General features: G+C 40.8%; 1 protein-coding gene across 4 annotated transcripts in view; it reads right to left on the reverse strand.

Moving 5' to 3' along the window:
* ARHGEF9 (Cdc42 guanine nucleotide exchange factor 9) overlaps positions 1-27,203 on the reverse strand; it is a 347,057-nt gene that overhangs the window by 90,720 nt on the left and 229,134 nt on the right. For all 4 annotated transcript variants that reach the window (XM_063432082.1, XM_063432083.1, XM_063432085.1 and 1 more), the window contains one exon: positions 12,459-12,650. In XM_063432082.1, the coding sequence (XP_063288152.1) occupies positions 12,459-12,650 (192 nt within the window). The remainder of the gene's footprint in view (positions 1-12,458; positions 12,651-27,203) is intronic.

The raw sequence follows: 27,203 nt of genomic DNA on the forward strand, positions 1-27,203 counted from the left end.
GGGTCAAATATAGTGCTTGCGAATTAAATTCTCTGCACTTTCTCCCTGTGTTGTCAGGCATGTCAATCAAATTTTAATTAATCAAATCACATAATTACGTTAAAAGATTACTTAAATATACATGTAGAATTTTAATATATATACATATATATGTATTTAAATTCTACGTGTATACTAATGTAATCGTTTATGTAATTATATGTATTTATCTACATATATATATATATTTGCGGTTATTTGTATTTTATATATAGATAGATATATATAGAATGTAATTCTAAGTGTATTTTGTTACCAATATATATATATATATTAATAACAAAATACAGTTAGAATGAAATTCTAAATGAAATTACATATATATAAAAATACTTTTAATTTATTTTTACACATGTTTAATTTTTTTTTTTATTCTTCCTACCAGCAGGGGGACTGTCTGATATTTCAGACAGCCCCCCTGCTAGCAGATCCATAGCCAGCTATAGGGGGCCATGTGATCGCTCTTTGAGAGCGATCACATGGCCCCCGGGGGCCTCATTTGCCGTGGGAGGGCTGCCTGAAGAGGAATCGCGGAAGAGGTGAGTACCTCCTGGCTCCTGGGGCAGAAAGCCGTTACGGCGTTCCATGCCGCCGCAACGGCTTTAAAGCCCATTTAAAGCGCGATGGCATGGAACGCCGTAACGGCATTAAGGGGTTAAATATAGTCTCCTCCTTTACTGTGTTGATTCCCTTTATGTATTTAAATATTTCTATCATATCCCCCCCCCCCCCGTCTCGTCTTTCCTCCAAGCTATACATGTTAAGATCCTTTAACCTTTCCTGGTAAGTTTTATCCTGCAATCCATGAACCAGTTTAGTAGCCCTTCTCTGAGTATCAATATCCTTCTGGATATACGGTCTCCAGTACTGCGTACAATACTCTAAATGAGATCACACCAGTGTTCTGTACAATGGCATGAGCACTTCCCTCTTTCTTCTGCTAATACCTCTCCCTATAAAACCAATCATTCTGCTAGAATTTCCTGCTGCTCTATTACATTGTCTTCCTTAATATTTATTAAGTGCTAACAAATTCAGCAGTCCTGTACAATGAGTGGATTAAGAGAGGTATTTGTAACCAGATGAATTGGACACACAGGAACAGAGGGGGTTGAGGGCCCTACTCAAATGAGCTTACATTCTAGAGCAGTGATGCCTAAAAGGAACATCTCAGATGCTTTAAAACTACAGCTTCCATGATGCTTTGAAATTCTAAAAACATGTTGTGAAGAAAATGGACTTTAATTTGACATTTTTTTCTGTATTCGTTTATTTTCTCCATTCACTGTATGAATATTGGATATTAGTTCGGTAGTTTGAAACTACTGAACACCCACCACTCTCCTGGCTCATTAAGTTCAAAAGAACCGTCGATTAAGTGTTCCCTGGGCGTCCGCTGTTCGTATAGCCGAACGCCACGTGGAAAATAAAACGGCGGCCATCTTGTTCGCACGAGGGGAGTCAGCGGGACTTGGTCGTCGAGTGTCTGGAACTAAAATCGGACACTCGACCTCATGAACCACCGCTGAAACTACCGAACGCCGGCTTCTCCTACTTACCGAACAACCAGAAGAGCGGCATTCGGTAGTTATGTTCGTGCAGACAAGGGGAACAATCGCTCCTATGAGCCAGGAGGATCTATTCGGTATTTTGCTTGTTTTTCGCCTTTTTCTTAATTGACCGACCGCACACGCTGAATTCGTGGAACTGTTTTGGGCAGGAGCCTCGTGTGTGGTCAGTAAAATATGACTTCCACACTTTTTAAGAACCCCTGAACCGATCTGGGTGAAATTTGGATATGTTTGTCCCCCAGATCGGGGCTATCAGTGGATAGGCATTTTGTGGGGATACCTTGTGGGGAAAGGGGTGTTCTAACTTTTGGGGAAATTGTGTGCCCTCTGCCTGGAGATAATTGATTTATTCCATAACTTATCTCAATATCTCCCAGGCAGAGGGAAGGCGTGTATTAGTGCAAAACTGTATAATGATTGGTCAATGTATTTGTTTGCTGTGGGAGGTCCTCTTGCAGAAGGATTTCTCATAAAAGCCAGCTTGTTTTCAATAAAGATCATTCCTGTTACACCCTAGGCTTATATTCTATTTGCTGGGGAGAATCGTCTTGGAAACTGCATTCATCTCTACTATTCCTCTACTCCCTGCTGCAGCTATAATCACTTATGCTCAGCTGTTGGGAAAGGAATAGAAGACTGCAGTACCATAACCACTGCATGTCTTAACACATGTGGGTTGTAGTACTACAACATCTGGGGATCTACCTCTTGGGCACCCCTGCTATAGAGAGACATTTCTCGTATATCTAATGTTTTTTGTTTTTTCCGCTATATGGATGCCCGACTATTGATGTTCAAAGAATTATAAATTAAGAAAAATGCTGTATGTCTAAAAGAACACTCCATGCACCATAACTGCTACGGCATGGTGTAGTTAGAAGCTCCTGTACAGAGCTTCCGTTAGCACATCTGAGCTGACTCTGAGAATGTTTCCAGTTTGCATATTTTGGCCTGGAATTTGAAATTATTTTAGAAATGCTGACAATTCTCACTTTAGTGATTAACTTTGTGAATGTAGTTCGGATTACAGTCTGTATGGATGCAATTGTAAACACGAGAATTTCAACTGGCATTCAGTGCTGTTTTGGCGACATGCCCTATCATTGCGAACATCGTTTATGCCTACAGTTTGCAAAGTGCCTTGTTTTACAGATACATCCCAAAAGCAGAATTCAGCAGTTTGATTTGGTTTGGCATAGCACACACAGCTGATTATTTAGCGGTGATGAATTAGAGATAGATTTTTAATTTAAAGATGAAATGGTCTAAATGCTAAAATATGCCTGTCTGCAGTACTCATGTTAAAGTATGTGGATGCTTTTAGTTTTTTTAATTTAAATATTACATACTACTACGAAGAGCTTTTACTACCTCAGCATCCCCACAGTGTTGAACCCATGCTCTGTTGCCAACTGTTTCCTGGCCCTCTTGAAAATCAGATTGTAACTGTCAATAATCTGAACTAGATTCTATTGAAATAAGGGCTGTGGAACGCTACCCAGGACTTGTGTACAGCAAGGCTCTGTCTGAGATTTTCTGTTCCACACTGCGTCTTGAGCTGGGATTCTCTGAATGCCTCGTACATTGAGCAAAAAAACCCATGATGCATTGAGAATCAGTAATCAGCAATGAATGAGTTACGGCAAAGAGAAGGCAAAAAAAAAAAAAGCCAATAATGTACGTCAGAAGCCAGAAAACATTTCTCATGTCTACGCATTCTCATGTACGCACTAAAAAAGCGGCTCTTATTTTAGCTATTTAATGCCTTACTCAGTCACACTCCTCATTCTATGCATTTGTGCTGTTGTTACACGGTTTGCCAAAGAGCTCACTCGAGGTATAGCTAGCTCTCTGCTTGGGGCTGTAATCAGAAAGCCCACCTGTCTTGCACAAGCAAGAAGGCTATTATATGTTGCTTTGATGTAGCTAATGTAGACAACTGCAGATAGAAAAACATCACTAGGTATCAAAGTGCAATAAATGCAACAGAAAAGAGTATTGCCTGTCTCATCAATCTGCTAAAGTACTATTTTACAGCAATATCACTATTTGCTTGGTCGCTAATGATGGGGGCACGGGGGGGCAGTACATAATGTACAAGACAATCTGACCTTTAAACAATAGAAATGGCAAGTCGCAACGTTTGTAATGTAACGTAACGTTTGCAATCTGCACCTGACACTAACAAGGGTGTAAGGACAAAATAGCCAATAGCCAAACTAGAAATTTAACTGAGTTGGAGGGTTTTATCTGATTCAGCACTGTACGATTTATATTTGAAATTCATCAATTCACCACACTTTTCTGCAGTCCCTAACTAAAACAAACTCCCACGCTTCCTTGGCAGCAGCATGGAGCAAATTATGCTCTTCTTTGCCTGCTCCATAATTTTTTTATTGGACTACAATTAGCATAGTTCTTTGCTTTAATTATAGAATACTTATTGTGGATTATGGGAAGCTGGGAATGAGGCACAGTTCTGTGCTTCTGTTGCAGGGCATAATGGGAACAGCACTCTGATTGTGGTCCAGTTATTGTCCCATGGTCATTTGTGTGATATCTCTGACATGGTAACCTACTATAGAAGTTGAGATTGTAATGCATATATTAACACTGTTCTGGAAGCAAGGCAAGGCATGTGTCAGCAGGAAATCTAGCTGCATGTGTGTGTGTGTATGTCAGTATGTATGTATGTATGCCATTATGTATGTCTGTATGTCAGTTTGTATGTATGTCTGTTTGTCAGTATGTATGTATGTGTGTGTGAGTCAGTATGTGAGTATGTATGTACGTCAGTGTGTGTGTGTCTGTATGTGTGTGTGTGTATCTGTATCTCCTTATGCATGTATTTGTCTGTATATGTCTGTATATGTGTCTGTATATGTGTCTGTTTCAGTATGTGTGTATCTTTCTGTGTGTGTGTGTCTGTGTCCTTTTGTGTCCTGTGGGCGGGATTTGGAGGTGGGGCTTGGAGGCGGGCATCCGGGGGCCCAGACATTGAGATGTGTTATGGGCCCCAAAATTTCTGATGGCGGCCCTGGCTGCAATACTAATGAGACTTTTATCTTTCCATATAAGATGGTATATAATTCATTACAAAGCATTATGGTTTCGGCTCAGAATCCCACAAGGGCAAAGGAACAAATATCATGACAACTTACAAAAAAATTTAACTGATCTACATGTACTGCTGGAAACACTATCACGAAAAAGTATATAAATCATATTTCTAGTGCTAATTGATTAGATCCAAGATGGCTGCCTTCATTTGTATTCTTCACCACTTAAAGCACTTAGCTGACTTAATAATCTAAAGGAACTCATATCATACGTGTCGTTGGTTATTTAATATAATTTATCATTGGCACTCACATTTAAAATATTTCCAACCGCATTATATATAATTTTACAAATAATTTCTACATAGTTAAAAAGCTAGACTGTTGCATCATAAATCTTAGTCAAGACAAGCACTGTTATATAAAATGAGGTTTGATGAAAAGAAAAGCAAACAAACAAAAAATTTAAAAAATAAATAAAAGTACAACATTGTAATGTAAATGCCTAAACATGATATATGTTGTATTACAGGCTGTCTTTGGCTTTCTAGAGCCCATTTAAAGCACTACGGATCACTTGACAAACATTTAAAAGTGCACAATGTAGATGTGTCTGGTATATTTGGCACACAGATTAGTTTGGCACTTTTTATGGTAGGGCCAGGGCCCACGTCCATAAAACAAATTATGTTTAGAGTCTTTCGATGTATCTCCTGGTACTTATAACAAACATTACAAGTATAGCTGGAAACCTATGTCCCACAAACTGACTACCCTGACACATTCCTATATGCACAATAAGGCAACGTTTGTGTTACAAATGGGAGGAGGCAGTGGCGTACCAAGGGGGGGGGGCGGAGGGGGCAGTCCACGCCGGGTGCCACCATGGTGGGGGTGCCATAAGCTTGGTCTGGGAGCTGGAGGGGGCTGTGTGAGCTGTGGCCGCACAGTGCCCCATGGTAGTTAGGGTGCCGTGAGGCCAGAACAGCTCACACACACACTAAGAGCTGCTGAACTGGCCGCACAGAGGTAAAGTGGGGGCGGGGCTAATTAAACATCGGGGCGGAGCCAAACCGGCAGCAGGGGCGGGGTTTAATATGGCCCTTACCCGCTGCTGTTAGGAGGTGCAGCAAGATGGAATCCATGCTTCCCCACAGGCTTAAGGGAATCCAGTCCTCCTCCAGCCCACTGTCTGTAAGTAGGAGTGTGTGTGCATGACTGTGTGTCTGTGTGTAACTGTATGCCTGTAACTGTGTGTGTATGTGTGTGTGTGTGACTGTGTGTGTGTGTGTGTGAGACTGTCTGTGTGTAACTGTGTGCGTGTGTATGTGTGTGTAACTGTGTGTGTTTGTGTATGTGTGTGAGACTGTCTGTGTGTAACTGTATGCCTGTAACTGTGTGTGTGTATGTGTGTGTGTGTGTGAGACTGTGTGTGTGTGTAACTGTATGTGTGTGTATGTGTGTGTGAGACTGTCTGTGTGTAACTGTATGTGTGTGTGTGTGAGACTGTCTGTGTGTAACTGTATGCCTGTAACTGTGTGTATGTGTGTGTGTGTGAGACTGTCTGTGTGTAACTGTGTGCCTGTAACTGTGTGTGTGTGTGTGTGTGTGTGTATGTGTGAGACTGTCTGCCTGTAACTGTGTGTGTGTGTGTGAGTGTGTGTATGTGTGTGTGGCTGTCTGCATGTGACTGTGTGCATGACTGTCTGTCTGTAAATGTGTGTGTGGGACTGCAGGGATTTTGTAGAAGGGGGCAGGGGTTTTGTATTGGGACAGAAGTCTTTATAAGGGGGGATAAGCAGGGGATTTGTGGAAGGGGGTTGCGGGGGTTTTGTAGACGGGGCAGTACAGGATTTGTAGAAGGGGGCAGGACAGGGGTTTTGTAGGAGGGGCGGGGCAGGACAGGGGTTTTGTAGGAGGGGCTGACAGCGGTTTTGCAAAGTTTACAAATTGTAAAAAGAAAAGAAAACCTTTAAAAATTTGTACAGGTTTTTTTTGGGGTGGGGGGGCAAGGGGGTGCCAAGCACAGGATCCGCCCCGGGTGCCAAATGCTCTAGATCAGTGTTTCCCAACCCAGTCCTCAAGGCACACCTACCAGTCCAGGATTTAGGGGTGACCCAGTTGTGTCTAAGGTGTTTTTTCTTTGTTTTCTAAAAACACCTTAGACAAAACTGGGTAATCCTTAAATCCTGGACTGGTAGGTGTGCCTTGAGGACTGGGTTGGGAAACACTGATCTAGATACGCCCCTGGGAGGAGGTTATTTGCAAACACATTCATTGGCCCTGCCAGTGTACTTACAAAGGCCTCAATTTCACTTGTTTGGATTAGCTTTTCAAAACATCAACTTTTCAAGTGATTTATCTACGAACATTCCATAGGCTTTGATGGTTATTTCTGTAGATAAACCAGTATTTCTAAAAGATTGAAATCATTTGTAAAGCATTAAACAGATGCCAGGGCTTCTATGTAAGTTAATGCTTCTTCAACCTCTTCAACAAATTAATCTGAAAATCATTCTCACCAGTATTCATGCAGTGATATCCACTATAGGCACCCACCAAGGTCCCTCTAGGTTTAACCCTGCCTGCTGTAAACATAGCAGTTTCAGAGAAACTGCTATGTTTACATTAGGGTTAATCCAGCCTCTAGTGACTGTCTCATTGACAGCCGCTAGAGGCGCTTCCTCCCAGTGAGAAGACGCCAGCGTCCATAGGAAAGCATTGAGAATGCTTTCCTATGGACTGACTGAATGTGCGCGTGGCTCTTGCCGCACATGCACATTCAGCCGATGACGTCCAAAGGAGGAGGAGAGTTCCCAGCGCCGAGGGAGCCCGGCGCTGGAGAAAGGTAAGGGCAGGCAGGAGGGGAGCTATGAGGGTGGGGGAACCCTTAGGGCACTATAGTGCCAGGAAAACAAGTTTGTTTTCCTGGCACTATAGTGGTCCTTTAAACCCTGACTAGCAATAGGTTCTGTTTGACAAATCTGAAAATGCCTACTTTCAAGGTTACTTTTTAAAGTATCATTGGATAGGACTCGGGGACGTTGGCTAGGGTTTGATGGTATTTTTTGTATTGCTGGTAAATGCTAGACCTATTTTATGGTGTAAATGTCATTCAGTGAATCGGAGTGGAGTCAGAATTTGGGCCACAATCTGAAAAAAAGTGGTTTAACAGAAAACGTAAGGATGTTACTCAAAAGTATCTTGCAGTGTAACCATTACATTGAGATTGAGTGGTTGTGGTTCTCTCCTCATTTATGTCCCTGTAAGTGAATTGGACACTGTATAAAAATATCTTTATTTTGGGTAAACATTTACTTTTCAGTTTACTAAATTATATATTTATTTAATAAAATTCACAAGTGGTTCAAACCTTACATTAGTACACATATGTTATGAAAAAATATTGAGTGTTCATAGTCAAGTTTATGCAGTTGAAATCATAAATACTCATGAAAGAAAATTATTTCAAACAGCTGGTTTCCATCTTTTGACTTTTACTGTGTAAGACGCGATATAAAGATATTTTTCAATAATGATTTATCTATCGAAGCAAAGACATGTGTTGTAATGCCCACCTCTAAATGTTAATCAGGAATGTTATTATGTTCGATACGCATCATTAACCAAGGAGCTTTATAGCAGCAGAGAAACACAAACAAACAAGCTCCAAATTAAATGTTTTACTTCGTAGAAGGATCCTACGAGGTGGTAATCAGAAATCCCTGTCTTGGTTACTTGATGACGAGCGTTCTTTTATCACATAAACACATGATTTCTTAACACTTTCAAGCACATACAGTGGTGCAATCAAAGGTTTACAACAAATTGTGTATATTGAAATAATTCGGTGTCAATCTAAAAAGAGCAACAGTCACCATGGAAACCAGTGGAATATTTCTTCTGAATTCTACAATTTGTATCTCAGTATTGCCCCTATACATAAACGGTGGGACTATGTGAATGACTATATCTAGTAAAATTACAGAGGAAACACCTAAACAAAAAGTGAAGTACATTTACACTTCGAGGATTAGAGATCAAAATAATTATTGAAAAACTGTCCAATTAGTTTTACAGATACAAAACTAGTTAGAACCAAAAAGAACTTCCTCAGCTTAATTTTTATTGTGGTGTCTACAAGAATGCTACCGTGGAAAACATGGACCACACTCTGGGGACCAAAAGCAAATTATGGTTGTATGATGTACTCATTCAACAAAGCCATTTAAGTTTATGTTGTGCAGGATGACTTTATATGGTGTATGACTTATGCATTGCTTGTGTAGTGTTGTCTATCCTCATCTGCCCTTTTTACATCTCGGGCATTATGCCATAAGCCAAAGAAGCATATAGTATATACCGGTAGCTTGTGGAACCAACCACTCATACAGTGACCCAGACCTACTCACCAACTACACTGCGTGAAATAAATACAGAGAAAGTACAGTCCGTTTAACACATTTACACTCTTAAAGGATCACTATAGGGTCAGGAACACAAACATGTATCCCTGACCCTATAGTGATAACACCACCATCTAGCCCCCCCTGGGCCCCTCATGCCTCCATAAATATAGTAAAAATCTTACTGTATTCAAGCCAGAAGCTGTAAATCTGCATGCTGTTAGACTCAGAAAAACAAGCAGTCTGCTGACATGTGGTAGCCTGATCCAATCACAATGCTTCACCATAGGATTGGCTGAGACTGACAAAGAGGCAGATCAGAGGCAGAGCCAGCATGATTCAAACACAGCCCTGGCCAATCAGCATCTCCTCATAGAGATGAATTGAATCAATGAATCTCTATGAGGAAAGTTCAGTGTCTGCATGCAGAGGGAGGAGACACAGTGCTGCCCTGTGCTCTGCTGACAGCAGATCTGAGTGGATGAAGGCATATTATGCCTCCATCAACTCCAAAGTTCCTCTGGTTCACTCTGAGTGACTGCAACTGGAGGTGTTCCTAGCTTTCAATGTAAACACTGTATTTTCTCAGAACATACAGTGTTTACATGAGAGGCTGCAGGGAGCTATAGTTCTCACCTGAACAACCTCATTAAGCTGAAGTTGTTCAGGTGACTATAGTGTCCCTTTAAAAACAAGCACTGTAATCCACATAAAATGTGCAAAACTAATTAAAGGGAAGTACAACTTTATGAACTTTCTGTTCAGATCATAATAAATCTCAGTATAAAAGCATTGCTATTTTTTATTCTATCTAGTGTTTTTATTATGTTTCTCTGAATGAAGCCCACTTCTAAAATGTATTTTTACAGAAGGAAAGGACCCATAAGGAAAGGACTTCACAACAACTACCCAACATCTGCCATTAAAGGCAAACCAATATGTTTTGAGAAAAAACCTATATAATATAATATAATGATAAGTTCTAGGCTAGTTGATATCATGTAATGTAAAAATAAGAAACACACAACTGTTGATCTGCTCTAGGCTCCATACCTATTAAACAACTTCCATAGATTTCTAATTCAATGCTACTTAAGACTACTGTTATTAATGGAACAAACCAAAACAAAAACGATACAATTGAAGTTTCATTGTAAAGTCCTTCTGCCCAAGCATACGTGAGATCTTCAGTTACAGTGGTTAGAGCAGAAGGACGAGTTACAGTCACCATGGATAGCTGGAATTATTATTGCCGGTGTAACAACCTACATTAAATGAGCAAAGTGACTTCAAATTGAGCACAAGGTCTCAGGGGCGCTTGCAAAGCAAACAGCATCAAAGATCTCTCTTTAATTTGATTGCATTCGTCTTTATCAGCAGAAACTGGGCCAGTTTTAAGCAATGCAACAGGAAGGCTTCACAGTTTAAGTCTTTTGGGATTTAGTGTACTTATATCAAGAAGGGCTGAGCTCATTATATTTTAAGCTGCGAATGACGTGATACCAAGGGTTAAGCAAAAGAGGACTAAAACGAAATATGTGAACCAAGCCAAAGGCTGAGGAGTCCCAAAAGGGTAAAACCAACTATACCTGACCGGGCAATTTAGATGAAAAAGCTATATGTAAAATAGCAGGCCGCTACTAAAAGAACCAATAGGAATGTATGTGGCAAATTTCGTATACTGGTAATGCAGTTTATACTCATTTTTACATTCCTATGGCCTTCTCAGTATGCTGCAGACACACAATTATTTGGAGCTACTATGTATAGAATATTTGATTTCCCCTGTGATGTTTCATGCAGGCTACCAACTAACGAAAATGTTTAAGATTTTATAAGAAATAGAAACATAGGGTTCCTACAAACCAAACGGTGTGGTTCTTGTAGAGATTGGGTAGGTTGTCAGTATCATAGATTAGTTAAAGGGACACTATAGTCACCAAAACAATTTTAGCTTAATGAAGCAGTTATGGTGTATAGATCATGCCCTGCATTCTCACTGCTCAATTATCTGCCATGTAGGAGTTACATATCTTTGTTTATGCAGCCCTAGACACACCTCTTTGCATATGACTTACACAGCCTTCCTTAACACATCCTGCAATTGGTCATCTAATGTTTACACTTCCTTTATTGTAAAATATGTTTAATTTAGAATTTCTTATATCTTGTTCTGTTACTAGCTTGCTAGACAATGTAGGAGTGTACTGTATGTGATTAAAGTCCAATTTATAGAGCAGGAGATAAAAAAAAAAAACTTCTGAAACAAGTTAACTAGAAAATTAAAAACATTTTGTTTTTATACAGGCTGTGTCGGTTACAGCAAGGAAATGTATGATTAGGGCTGCATAAAAAGAAAAAAAAGTGATTTCACTGCTAAACGACAGAGAATTGAGCAGGAAAACTGCAGAGGCACGATCTATACACAGAAATCATTAAGCTTAAGTTTTTTTGGTGACTATAGTGTCCCTTTAAATGTTCAATAAGGATGTTTCAGCTAACTTGACTGTGGTAACACTAAATTCAACCATATTATCGGTATTGATTAGTTGGGAACCTGTTTTAAGGCTACACACATATTCTCATCAGGCATACTTATCATCATATTCTGTATTTGGTATTCACAGAATTTACAACTGCAATGTTAAATAGTAGTCCAGTATGCATTATTGTATTATGTGATGCACTGGATTACTCAAACAAAGGACCTCCAATATTACAACTCTAATAAATTGCTATAGACAAACAAAAAAGACATCTGGCAAGTTTGTGGAATTTTTTTAGGTCCTTAAAATCTTAAACGCTAGGATAAAGATACATATTTAACGTTGCATCTGCTAGACAGAGTATGATACCTCAATGTTGGCATGTAATTAAGTAAACATGGGTGAAAATAATCAATGAAATAAAATTATAATACCTACATATTATTGTACATCAGTTACAACATGCACAGGAGCAAACATATTTTACGAAAACTCCAATTGAAATAAAAGTTCAGGTTTTTCAATGGTAAAGGATCTTCCTAAATATATTTGGCCTCTGCCATAACAGCTGCCATTGTGGATACTGTTTTAGTACATTGAAACATACAACACTACACATTTCTACGGGAGATATGCCTGGAGGTGCTAGAAATAGTTTTGTCATATTGGAAAATGTTTTAAGGTGGACATCGCAAACTCCGGCCCCACTGAGATAGCTGAATTACAGCTCCCTCTCTGGCCATCTAATTCTTTTTTTTAAAAATCTGGGATTGTTCTCGTTTTTACCCTAAATGTATAAAATCTGCAGTGAAGTCGATACTAGGATTTGTGCTAATTTTGTCATAACAAGGCATAGCTGTATCATGCAATGCCATTACTAAGCAACCTTGTTCTCACCTCGCAGATGTCTTTCAAGTGCTTGATATAGTGCCGTTCTGTGCTCATTATTTCATTGATTACATTTGCTCTCATCTGATCCCGGTTCTGAAGAGTTCTGCCAATGCAAAGGCAGTCTGAACTTGGGTCCAAGTGCCCATTCTGGACTTCGCTTGTCCCTTCTTCCACACCATCTTCCTGATTCACCCAAAGCTGTCAAAGGAAAACAGAAAAAATTGATGCCAGAACACAAAAATACGAAACTGTAAGAACTGTAAGAAACTGTAAGATCATACACACTTACAATAAGGGACAGATGACTGTATGTTGAAGACTTCATATAATTTTAAAGTCAATATGTTTATTCTGCAGAATGATATAATATGAACGTCCCCTTGGGTTTTAGTGATGTACAGTACATAGTTCATAACCTATTATTACTCATTAAAATCAGCAAAGAGGGCATGATAATATAGCAGAACCTCTTAATTAATTTGCCTATATTAATATATAGTCATAAAAGCCTCATGACACATAAGCCTTAAGCTAGAGTCAGTGATGTTTTCTATTTATAAATTGTAATTGTAAGCCTAACTCTGTAAACCAGCAGTCATTCCGGCTGATATAGATCACATTTGACAAAATTCAATGTTCAAGCTGCACAGCAAGGTGGGGAAATATTGTTTATAGATTTAAGGTTGGCTGCGATATCTAACATGGCGACTAAATGTATGTATATAAATATATTTATAAATAACAGCAAATAGAAAAATGCACTCTTGGGTCTTTTTTTTTTTTTTTTTTTTAAATGTTTTATTTTTGCAGTGCATATGGAGTAACAGACTTGCACCAGGTATCCCAAAGGTAATCCTTGTGCTATTCAGACATTAGTTACAATGGGGTATTCATTGGTACTTGCACAATTTTTTGGTTAAGTAATGAGGTCACGTTATTGTCATGAGCTCGTCAGAATTATAAGGTACAGGCTTATTTGCTCATTGGTGACATTTGCATGTGTTAAGGTAAGTGCTATAATCATACGATAAACAATAAACAAGTGAACAACAATCAGACCGGCGTTAACTGCAGGATAGAGTCCCCGTGTGCGGTTGTGTAAGGCTTATGTCTTGGTCATCCGACCTACTTGCACCTCAGGGTAGCTGACTGATGCGTCGGTGGTGTGGCAGATTCAGCCAATGCCCCGCTTGCACAGGAGTGTTGTGGCCGGTGAGGACGTCCGACTGGGAGCCGCTTTGGTCGTCTTCATGTGAGTCAGGTCAGTCTCTTGGGTAGGTTTGCTCAGAGGCACAGTGAGTGTGTAGTGGGGTTCCGCTTTGGGTCTCTGTTGCCTCTTGTGTGAGCTCTAGTCCTGGTGAGTGCTGGCCTTCCATAGGGTGGTGTGGCTGCAAAGGGGTGGCACCTGATGGTGGGTAGGACGACTCACCGCTGGTCTGGGTCTGCGGTTCAGGGGATTGTGTTGGGTCGTCCAACGCCTCCTTCCCACCCACCGGGCTTTGCTGGAGCGAGTGTGGGTACGCTGCGAGGACAGTGAGGCTTTCCTTTGGCCCCGTGCTTTGTGTCGGGTCTGCATCCTGATGCCACAGGCTCGGGTACTCATGGAGGCCGGGCTTTTCCCTGCTGGGGTGCCGTGATGGGTCCTGGTGGTCTGCCGCCGCCCGCGGCGGTTGGGCCTCCGGCGGTGTGGCCGATGCTGCGGAGTTGATCTCCTGACGACCCTCGGCCCGGGTGGGCAGGCGGTGCGTTGTGCTGGCGCTGGAGGGCGTGTAGTGCCCGGGACGGGCCTGTTCCGTCTCCGCTTCCCCGACCCCTGTGTCATACCTCCAAGTGTCAAGGAGGGCCTTGTGAGGAGTCGTTCCAGCTCATCCCAAAATTTCTGGAATATAAGGTCCAGGCTTGTGGGTTGTGGTTGTGAGGGTTTAGGTCCTGCGGACTGTGATGTTCCCGCCATGTGGCTGGGCCCGGGGCATCCGGAGTCCAGGCTTGGGTGGGGAGCTGCAATCCCTGCTTTTACGTGTGTCCAGTTGGTGGGGACCGGGATAACCCCCGCCGGTTCATAGGGGGGGGAACGGAGGCACAAAATTTTGTCTAGTAACTTGCTTCAGCGGCGGGAGAGCGGCCGTCTCCCCCACCGCCGCCATGCTTGTAGGCCGCAACCTCGGGCGGGTCGGAACCGCTGCAAAGATCACTCTGCTTGGTGTCTACACGTATGTCTCGGTAGCCCCAGTTGTTTGGGAGGTACAAGAAGGTGGTTGACAGCCTCAGTTCGTTGGTAATCGGCGGTGTGCACGTTTAAAAGCTGGAGCAGCAGCGACATGCGACTGCTCCGCTTTGTGGTCAGGCCCCGCCCCCCTCTTGGGTCTTTTTTAAAATAGAATAGATTGTAGTTTATCCATGTTTTCTTCTTCATAAATGTAGCGCATGCATGCCAACACCCAGTAAATACAGACATCGCAAACCAGCGTGCAACATTCTGGGTATTTTTAGTATGCAGTCTGTAGCGGTTCTTTTGAAATTATATTACATTTTTAAATTAACGGTGTAATATGTGATACTGGAACCACTTGTCCAGCTTATAAAAAACTAAAGAAATAAATCCATCAACACTTTATGACTCTTTATTGCAACAGGTAGGGGACATTTTCTCCTCAGAGGTCTTTCGAAGACAATACAAATATGTTGAAAATATAATTTTATACATTTATCTAGAAATATGAAATAATTTGAAAATCTTCTCCAACAATATTAAATTGAGGTTACATAGTTACATAATTACATTGCTGAAAAGAGACTTGCGTCCATCACGTTCCGCCTTCCTCACATATGTTTTTGCTGTTGATCCAAAAAAAGGCAAAAAACCTAGTCTGAAGCGCTTCCAATTTTGCAACAAACTAGACTCTGACAAAACCACCTCTTCAGGCAGAGAATTCCATATCCTTATTGCTCTTACTGTAAAAAAAACATTTCCTTTGCCTTAGATTAAATCCCCTTTCTTCCAGCCTAAATGTGTGACCTCATGTCCTATGTATAGCCCTGTTTATGAATAGATTTCCAGATAATGGTTTCAATTGGCCCCGAATATATTTGAAAAATGTTATCATATCCCTTCTGAGGCGCCGTTTTTCCCAAACTAAAGAGATTTACATTTTTTTTTTTACCTTTCTTCGTACCTAAAGTGTTTCAATTCATTTTATCAATTTTGTAGCTCGTCTCTGCACTTTTTCTAGTGCCATGATCAGTGGTGTATCCTGGTTTTGTGCTGCCCTAGGCAGGACAAAACTCAGGCGCCCCCCTCCCGCCCGCGCCATCCCCATCCAACCCTTCCCCCCTGCCCGCACCACCCCCACCCTTCCCCCGCCCCGCCTTCTAAATACACACACACACACATTCACTTACAGATACGCATACACTAGCTAACAGAGACACACACTCGCTAACAGAAACACACACACACTTACAGACACACTCACACTCACTAACAGACACACACTCACTAGCAGATACACACACATTCACACTAACAGACATACATACACACACACTCTAACAGACATACACACTAACAGACATACATACACACACACACACACTAACAGACATACACAGACACACTAACAGACATACACAGACACACTAACAGACATTCACACACACACACTAACAGACATACACACACACTAACAGACAGACACACACACACTAACAGACAGACACACACACTAACAGACATACACACAGACATTCACACACACACTAACAGACATACACACATACTCACTCACTCACATATTTAACACATTTTATTTTTTTGAAATTTACCCCCCCCCCCAGCCTCTTTACCTTTGGGAATGCTGGGGGGGTGGTCCTATTTCTCCCTGGTGGTCCAGTGGCTGCTGGGCAGTGCTCGCGGGCGGCCGGCCGGCCGGCCGGCGAGGGAGCACTTCCTCTGAGCTGTCTGCTCAGCTCCCTCGCGCGCCGCACAGTGAGGCTGGGAGGCGGAGCCGGAAGATGATGTCATATTCCGGCTCCCAGCCTCACTCTGCGGCACGCGAGGGAGCTGAGCAGACAGCTCGGAGGAAGTGCTCCCTCGCCGGCCGCCCGCCCGCCAGCACTGCCCAGCAGACCGCCCGCCCGCACGGCATGTCAGTTAGCCGCAAGGCTAACAAGGCATTTGCCCTGGGCGTTTGGGGGCGGCTTTTTTTGCCGCCCCCTGGAAAATGCCACCCAAGGCAAATGCCTTGTTTGCCTCGCGGCTAATACGCTCCTGGCCATGATATCCTTCTTTAGAACAGGCGCCCAAAATTGCACAGCATATTCAAGGTGTGGTCTTACCAGCGATTTATAAAAAGGCAAAATTATATTTTCATCCCAAGAATATTTATACATGACAAAACCTTACTGGCCTTAGCAACTGCAGATTGACATTGCATATTGCTGCCTAATTTGTTGTCTATAACAATTCCCAAATCCTTCTCGTGTGTTGTTATCCTTAATTCACTACCATTTAGGATGTAAGTTGCTTGTGCATTCTTGACCCCAAAGTGATAACTTTGTGTGTTAGTGCACTTCACTTCCTTGCTGTCTCTCATAGCAACCCCCTAAGAACAGTCACATGAAATGCTTCCAAGAGCAAGTGCAAGGATATATTTCTTCCCTCGATATTTGAACAACATGAGCCTGTCTGAATATAACAATATCCTGAACTATGTGAGGGTACAGGGAACATACTTCATAAAAAGCTGTAATATCATCCCCCCAAAAATATATCACATTGGAACAACTTGATGTAGCTATAGTTTCAGAATATTCAGGTTTTCCTGCAGAGAGTAGATATGATTCGTAACCACAGTAGATAGGAGGTGACTATGGAAAAAATAGCAATGGGGGGGGGGGGGGGGGGAGTATTGGTGTAGCAGACAATATTTTCTACCTTTTTGCATACACAAGAACCCCAAAAGGAACTGGCAATAGCGAATTCTCACAAAGCCTGGGTAGTAAGAGCCGAGCCACCCTTATATGTATTTCAACAGAAAAGGAGCTTAGAGAATCGTGCTGTCAGTTTGTGTTCATCATACACTCTTACAGCCCAAAGTGGATGAAGATTTGAGGTCCCTGGAACATAAAGTCTGACACTGCTGCGAGATCTCTGCTGAATAGAAATGCTTATATTTGGTTTTATTTCCAGGTTTTGCACTTGATATTGTTCTGCTTGATTACGTGGGGCATGACATCTCTGCCTTCACTCTCTCCCATTTAGAGCATGTTTTATTGATTAGAAGGTAAAATGTTTTTCTCTCTCATCTTAGAAAGACTTATTTCATCTTTTTTGACAGCTTCAGTAAATCTCCTTTCTGTTGCATCTTGTTTACAGAGCATCCTTACTTGTTGCCATTAAAGGGTCACTACAGTGTAGGTAATAACACCCGTCCATTTGAACACATTATACAAATGATGCTGGCATGTCAAATATTATTATTATTATTTATAAAGCACCAACAAATTCCGCAGCACTGTACAAAGGGTGGACTAAGAGACACGTATTTGTAACCAGACGAGTTGGACACACTGAAAAAAGTATTCACTGAGAGCTTAGTGTTTTTTTTTTGTTTGTTTTTTATGACAGTGTTGGAGAAGAGGAATCTCGGTGCGCGGAGGGAAAGCTATTAACAGTTTAATTGATATGCTTTCCTGAAGACTGAGTTTTCGATTATTTTTTAAAGGAATGAAGACTGAGTGAAATTCTAACGGAGTATGGAAGGAAGTTCCACAGGAATGGTGCAGTGCTAGAGAAATCTTGAAGGTGAGCATCAGAGATAGGACTAGGAACTGAGGATTGACATAGGTCTTCGGTGGAGCGTAGGGGCATAGACGGGACATACTTGTGTATTGGAGAGTATAGGTAAGTTGCCCTCACAACTAAACTACACAGGTAAAACATATAGATAATTCATTAGTATTACAAATTATTTATATATGTTGCTATCAGGGTTATTCACGAAAGGGAGAATTATTGACAATCAAATTTCAAATTTAAGGCAAAAAAGGCAGAACTGGAAGAATTCTCCAAGTCAGTTTTGCTTCCAGTTTGTTAATGTTGACATTAAATTTAAGATCAACTTTGAATTCTCACTTTAGTGAAACACCTTGGATATGTTTTATATCCTGTTGATTAGTTTAAGATTTGAAAGACTGGAGAGGTTAACATTAAAATTTTTTGTATAAAAATAAAAAAGATGCTTCTCAATTTATAAATGTGGGAATGGGATAGATCTAGTATATGATCACATTGTCACCATGCACATTCTCAATCATGGAAAGACAAGAATGAAAGCATCTCTGTCACTTTTTTTTTTGTCAATCTTTCTTTTATTGAGGCATGCAAGATGGGTTACAGAATAGAGAAAGGGAAATGTGCAAGTGGTACACAATATAGGGTTAATACAGCAATAACATTGATGGTGTACATTTCCGCGATATTAATGCCTCATTTTTGTTTTTATGTTGATTAACGAAAACATATTATAAACAGGCTTGAATAATATGCAATGGCACATATGTGACAGTTCCATTATATATCATGACCTAACATTGCAAGAGAGGCATAAAGCCTTATCCATGAACATAGGGATTATGTTGATAAGGTCATAGAACATACAGCCATTTTTATATAAAGGGAGAACAAGTTAGATATGCGGGGTACATCTGGTGTATAGGTTAGACGTTAGGGACATGGTTCATCAGGCGAGATAGGCTCAATGTATGCTATACAAGAGGTCTGCGTCACAGAGTATTAGGTTAGAATTGCTATGGAAGCATATCATAGGATATACAAGGTGGGTTATTTTTACAGGCGTTTACACTAGGGCACGTATGCATTTGTCGATTAATAAATCCAAGAAGAACAAAATCAAAAGCACCTTGTTACCCATTTCTGAACTTAGTATGAGGCGCTTGGTTCGCATACCTCGCTGAACATAATGCTTATTGGTAGAGCTTACAGAGCTGCAGGCTAATATACAAAGCTAAACCGTGGCTGGGCTAGCAGGAATAGTAAAAACAGTATGCTTTTGTGCACGAGTAAAAGATAATCATGGAGTGCCTGCATGAAGATCTGTAAAGCCAGGTATCAAAGTATGGGGTAAGCCATTTTATATTAGGCCTTCCATTTGTTGGACACAGGTAGCCATTTTATATAGTATATTAACATTAATGGAGGACATACTAGGCTAGACATGCATACATTATCGTGAGTCAAACAAGCTAAGCACTATAGGGACCGTCACTCAGTAGGGGTTTGCAACTTGACGGCAGTTAGCTGAAACAATATTATCACTGCAGGTATGCGCAAAAATTGTCCAGGAAGTCACTGGGTCATATATTTTTACATTGGAACCAACTCCAGCAAGGTATGGGTTGCCAACAGTGCCAGGGGAGTGGAGAAGTGAGGGTATCGGCAAGGCGTATACTGCACCGTTCTTCAGCTGTAACATGCTCTCAGTTCGTAGCGCAGGGTATGTCTGCCGTGAGGCTCGGCTCTGTCACTTTTTAGCATTTCATATTGCTATTATCTTTACACAATACTAATGCTGACTGAGTTGGAATTTCATTGGAATGAAATGGGACTACTTTGTCTTATGGACAAGCCTAAGGTTGACAACATTGGCAAGAGGAGGAGCTCCACTGTCACCTTTTGTCCAAATCCAGCAGTAGGATACAGGCACTGTCTTGCTCATTGTGAGATGAGATTTATGGAGGCTCTACTACTTTTGTAGGATCCTCCATAGACCTTGTTGTACTCACTGATGTGGCTGAAGCAACAAGAGCTACAGAGGATCCCGAGGATGAAAATGGCGGCGAGGGCCAGTTTCATGTAAGTAGACCTACCTTTGACAGCACCCCATGGCCCCTGGACCCTAATCGGAGATGTCACCTTCAGTGTCATTGCAAAATACGTGACAGACCTGCTTTAAACATGCTGTCTGCATTTATCTGAATAGTATAGGTTATGGCCATATATGCTACCTACTCAAAGAAATCCGCTTCTCAGTGGTCTTACGTGCTCCCAACTTGCGCCGTTACAGTCCATAATGAATGCGGTGGCGAGGCTCATCTTCCTGTCCGCCCGCACCTCCCATGCCTCACCCTTCTGTCAGTCCCTACATTGGCTTCCTATAAAATATAGAGCTCAATTTAAAATTATGGTTCTTGCTTTCAAATCTCTACATAATGCTGCTCCCAACTATCTATCTAGCCACCCTTATACACAAGTATGTCCCGTCTAGGCCCTTACGATCTGCTAAAGACTTACGTCTATCTTCTGTCCGTACTCCCACCTCTGATGCTCGCCTTCAAGATTTCTCGAGGGCTGCACCGTCCCTGTGGAACTCGCTTCCCTCCTCCGTTAGATGCTCACCCAGTCTCCACTCCTTCAAAAATCGTTAAAAACCCACTTCTTCATAAAAGCGTATCAATTAAACTGTTAATAGCTCCTAACTGATTCCTCTTCTGCAACTGTCACTAGTCTAATACTATCCTTACCTTTTGTGTCATTTTACCCCACTCCCTCTAGCATGTAAGCTCATTGAGCAGGGCCCTCAACCCCTCTGTTCCTGTGTGTCCAACTTGTCTGGTTACAACTACATGTCTTTTCGTCAACCCATTGTAAAGCGCTGCGGAATTTGACGGCGCTCTATAAACAGCATAATAATAATAATAATAATAATAATAATCTGACAGACATCTGATTCTCACTGGACTGTTTCAAATGATCAGAGATTTGCAATTGAATAATTGAATACAATTTAACATTTAATGGTCATCAGAGTTCTATAAAAATAATGTGCAAACTAAATAATATTTTTTGAATTTTGTTTAAAAAACAGTAATACATCAGGAAGGATTACAAATAAATTAAAACTGTCCAGCTCAAATAAATAGTGTCAAGGAAGGACCATATTGTCTACTGTTGTGATAGTCTGATGTATCTGATGAGTTAAAGTGACCATGTTGTTTGTTTTGATTCTTTTGGTTTTTACTGTCCTTATACCCTCTGTATCGTAAAGGAATACTCCAGGCACCCTAAAATTTCATATCATTAAAGTTGGTAAGGTGCCAGGAGGCCCCCGTGCGCACTTTTATCTCAAGAGGTTAAACAGTTCTTGCAGAGGTTTAACCCCAAAGTGAACCTCCAGCTCTGATCTGAAATCCCAGCAGGTGGCATGCGGCTTGTAAAATTTCAGTTTCAGGAAGAGTAGGGCTAGGGCACCCCTGATCAGGTCAGTTGACACTCTCAGCCAACTAGTGATTCCCCATTCATAAAACTAGCTTCAGTCAATAAAAACACATACTTTCGCACATGATTTTAGAAGAATAGAATACACTGGACTTCAGCGAGTGGGTCATCTTTACGAAGGTGGAAGCCTTATAACGTTTGACGAATTAAAATCTAGAAATAAGTTGAAACCGGCTGATATTTTTCCGCTACCTCCAACTTAAAGATTATACACAACAACATATAGTTTGAGAAGCCGCACTTTCCAAATTGATGTTTTATGAAAAAATTTGTCTCGAGAGGCTGTACCACGGGACATGATCACCCTACTATACTCTCACCTTGGTTCTGCCACCAAGGAATGGGGCCAGTTTCACTAAACAGATCTATGGGAAGCGGACTTGGGGGAGACATTGGAGGGCATTGAGTGGCAGGAAATATGGGAAGCTAACAACCTCAATATGCGTAACACTACAGGAGCAGTCTTGCAAGGCTATGCTCTGCTGGTACACTACATCCGTCAAACTCTTGCACATGCACAAGACCCCGGACGTTCTGCTGGAGGGGGTGTGGCCAGAGGAGTACCTATATCCACATGTGGTGTGAGTGTCCAGAAGCCCAGGGCTTTTGGGGCAGTGTGGGAGAACTCTTATTCAAGGTATTCCAAATACGAGTTAAGCTTGACCCCTGGGTCCTCCTGCTATTCAGATCCTTGGACGACTGGCCCACATCTGAACAGAAACACATCTCCTACATAAATTGAATTTAGCTGCCAGACGAGCGATGGCACTGTTCTGGCTTAAACCTGACCTACCTTCAATCGAGACAGTAACGCAGAAAATAAAATACACCTTTTTAATGGACAATTTGACTGCACAAGTCAGAGGCACGACTACCGCCTTTAATAAGATATGGAACCCGTGGCTCACCACCGACATGGAGGGTTAAGGGGGTGGAGTCAGGGAGGCGATGACACATACCATATGGATATCCTAATGTGCTGTCGGTGCCCTTTCCCTCCCCCCCTTCCTCAAAAGAAATAAATAAATGAATAAATATATATATATATATTCTACCGAATATGTACAAGTGTACACATCTCTATCTCATAGCTCCTCCCGGCAGCTCGCACTACCCTCCATTACACAACTCTATGTGTATCCGCTGAACCGACACCCTCCCTAACCTCCCCCACATTTTTTTCCCTCTCTATCTTCCTCTACTTACATTCATTTTTCAATGTTTCCTATTCACTTCCTGCTATAGAAAAATAAACACTCTGATGGCTGGGTTGATTCACACACACACGGATGTGTACTGCACACGCATTTGCACCTTTTATTGCCTTTTCAACAGCTGGTATATACTTATTGCTATCACTTAATGATCTTAAATATTTTGTGTTTCTTACAGGACCAGTTTGTAATGTACATTTCCTGTGCATAATGTTAGGTATCATACCTTGCTGTCATTGCAAAAATAAGAATTGGAAAACACACACACACACACACACACACACACACACTTTCTAGCTTGCCAAATAGACTTTAAGCTGTGTTAATTTTCAATTTATACAATGATGTTTTTAAATAAGACTATTTACAGTAGCACTTAAGTAAAGGAGTGGTCTCTGATTTACTCTTTAAAAAGTCAAACCATTAGCAAACAATTTAGCGACTTACACTTAGGGGGCTTTAGGACACTCCTGGCACCATAACAACTGCAGAGCACTGTAGTGGTTTTGATGCTCGGAGTGTTTCTTTAAAAATGTTATGCCTTGATAGCTGCATATTAGTTTTAGCACCACATTGTATTAGAGATATTATTTCAAGTTACAGCTAATAAAACATTGACTCAAATCACAGTTATTTTGCCACAGAAACAGACTACAGCTTTGTTGTTACTTTTATTTATTTTTTCGAATATTGTTGTCCGTCATCCTGCTCTCACGCATTTCCCCCCAAGGAGTCTTTCCAAGAGAACACTATGCATTTTCTATTTTTATTGTATTCATATGTTTTATTTCTCGGTTTCACTAGCCACATTTCATAAATTCTGTTGTGCTGAACTTTTTTCCAACCTAACCATTTTGTCCTAAATTTGGGAATTATTCAGGTCCCCATAAAAGTCATTGGAGCTTACTGATGAAGAGATCAGCTGAGCTTTCATTTTGCTCTTCGTGTTAAATTCATTTTGATAAGAAGGCGTGTGAATCACTTTCAATTAATATCTGTGTGGTGATATGACGTATTTGGGTTAGATGGGTTAATCTACAGAGAAGCAGATCAAGTGGAACAGCTTACTTTTTGGTGACAAAACCTTTTGTAATGTTCCAGTAACGTCACATGAAACAAGAATTATTGGAGCTCAAAAAAAATAAAAACACATGCACTAAGTCTTTTTATGTATTCAACTGTGTTAATTATCAAATTAAAATTATCCGGTAACCTACTGTACGGTGTAATACTGATGTATACCATGATATGTATTGACCCTATGTAAGACCCTATGGACATAAATTCCACTGGCCTACATTCACTGGCACTGAGAAGCATTGTATGCTATGTAGGTTTTAACCAATTCAGTACCTACATGATAGTCCCTGATTGACAGGGCTTGCGAAAAGATGTCACACTTCTGATCTGGGACACCATGTGGTCAAACTGCACCTGGATACCAACTTGTGCTCCAGTTAATCTATGCTAATAACGGCAAAAGTCAGAAAAGTAGACCTCTGGTAGCTGACTGCATTCACCAAGGCCCCTGAGGAGAGGAGGTCACCTGCATGTGACAAAACGCACAGGATGGAGATGACCAGAGCTAGGATACGGTGGTTACCGTACACGTCCACAGTGGAGCAGTAAATGTGTCCATTAAGAGAAACATCAAAGAAAGTGTACTAAAAAGAAGTATTGTGACACCATTGATAATCAATCAAGCCCTACTTACTTATAACCGTTATTATTAGTATGCTAAGCATATAATTGCCTAATATTAAATAATAATACATTTTCTGATTGCTCTAAACCTATTTTGTTGTGTATGCCTGCATTCAGCCCACAGAAATGTGTAAACACTACTATGAGATACCAGAGGTGACCATTCAGAGGTCTAGTACGGTCCCACTGCCTTGGTAGGTTCTGATGGCAACTGAGTCATGCAGTATGGGATTTGCAATGGAGTAACCATCCTGAGTAGGGTATCTACTGTAACAAATCAAACTTGTTACTATACATGACTTCATGCTTGTTGAGGGTCACTCAAAGGTTTCTGGGTCATATAATTACTAACCTAAGTCGTTTTCATTGAGAAGATTGAAAAAGTAAGATTGGACTGGAACTTTAAAAAGCATTCGTACATGAGCTTAATTTAGCTATCAAATGTCTTAATGGTCAAGAATAGAATCAAGCCTATTACATTTGTCCCAAGAGATGCACTGAATAAAAAAGACCACTATCTTCCCATCAATGAATTGTATCTCATTAAGTTCATTGTTTAGAACAATGAAAATTAATTATTTGAATACTATTGATATTTATAGTATTTATGTGAATAGTATTTCTAGATATAGTGTATAGGATATTGAACAACTGGCTTTCAGTCTTAATTTAAGATTGAAACATGACATTTACTTACTGACCATTTAAGTGCACAATGCATTGCAACACAATTTGAAGCAGATTGAACCGGCTGGCTAAGCATTAAACACACCATTGCTTTTAGCTCAGTTTAGTAAGTCTGACGTGGATCTGGAAAAGCATGCAGTATTCATAGCTGCATATGTATGTATGTATTGTAATCCTTCTTTGCTCTTGGGCTTTTTCAAAAGGCATGATGAGATTGAGCCAAAAGGGACCTATTTATTGCAGTTCACTCATTCTTTTCTAGGCTAGGAAGAGGGGGCATGTTTAAGAATCAGTTCTGTAATGGTATCACTTTTAAGAGTTCTCGGCTTTTCCCTCGGCACCAAGCCTCCCCCTTTCTTGTTCTTTTTTACTGACTTCCCCAGCATCTTTTCATAATTAATGAGCACCCTCTTTTTTTTTTACTCCTCTAATTACTATGCCCGCGCACCAGCACAGAGCCAGCTGTCCTTTCACGGTTAGTGCTAGATTTTACAAGACTCAAATCTCACCACGGGGGAATTGAACGCCAGTTTGCGGAGAGAGGAAACGCTACTTATTTTTAGAACATAATAAATCACGAAATGTGAACTTGCAGCAACACGTTGGAAATGATGCCTGGTTTTCCTTTAGTTTTTTTTTTTTATCCTACATGTTTATATTTAGCCTTTTAACCCTTACATTGGCAGCGTTATAATTTGCTTATAAAATAAATTCAGGATGTGCAGACTGGCAACAGACCTTATTCATACCACTTATTAATCACATAAGGTGCATTTAGATCGAACCTGACACAAGCATTCACACACACTCACCATGTACCTGGCATGTTTCCATAATACATTGCAGAATCCCTGGTTTTATCTGTATGAGTGTACAGGAAGATTTATCTACCAGTTACACACAGATATAAGAAAAACAAAATAAAAAAGCATCTTTTTATCGACGGGTACACATACAACTGGGTAAACACACTATAAAGATAAAAATGTATTTACTTTTTAAAAGTCGTTGCATCTACAAATGATCTGAACTGGATCAAGTGGTGTTTTTTTGTTTTTTTTTAGTATAGTTACGAATGCTAATTTGTTTTATGTTGGCATTCACTTCAGTATGTAAAAGCGGAAAGAGAGAAGATACATAGCGATGAACTGTGTATTATTGGAAAATAATGCCATTGATGGATTCTGGAGAAATCATAATAATTCACAAGACCAAAAATTGAGTGATTTATGAAAATCCGAACACCAAAACAGCATTTTTAACCCCATAAAACATGATTAACTATTATTTATCTTTCATATTAAATTATATTTTATGTTAGTTTTAATGTAAGTGTTATTGTAGTGTAGAGGTTAATGTTTAGTGACAACGCTGGTTAAGTGTTGCGGTTAATATTTAGTGTATTATTGTGCAGGGGTTAATGCCTAATATTCAAGTAGTGAAGGGGTTAAAGGAACACTATAGGGTCAGGAATACAAATGTTGAAAAAAAACATAGGTTTAAAACTTACCTTTATGCCAGTGCCGCGTGGGTTCGCCTGTACTGGCCATAACCCGTGGTTCGCTTCCTTGGCCGCTCAGAAGTGTAACTTTCAATAATTTAAGATAGACCAAGACATGTGCTCCCAGATCTGCCAATCAAAAGGATCCCTAAACTGCAGGAGCTAACCTGCAGTTTGAACATTTTAGGGTGTTGGAGGAGACAGGGCACTAAGACCCTGCTCAGAGAGCTTCAGCAGCTGTCAAACAGCCTGGCCACCCACGTAAGAATGTCCCCGCCCACTAAATGGGTGGCTCCACCCACATAACAGATGTCCATGCACACTTTATGGGCAGATCTGTCCCTTTTAGG

Source organism: Pelobates fuscus, chromosome 9 (genome assembly GCF_036172605.1).
Source record: "Pelobates fuscus isolate aPelFus1 chromosome 9, aPelFus1.pri, whole genome shotgun sequence".
NCBI classification, from domain to species: Eukaryota; Metazoa; Chordata; class Amphibia; order Anura; family Pelobatidae; genus Pelobates; species Pelobates fuscus.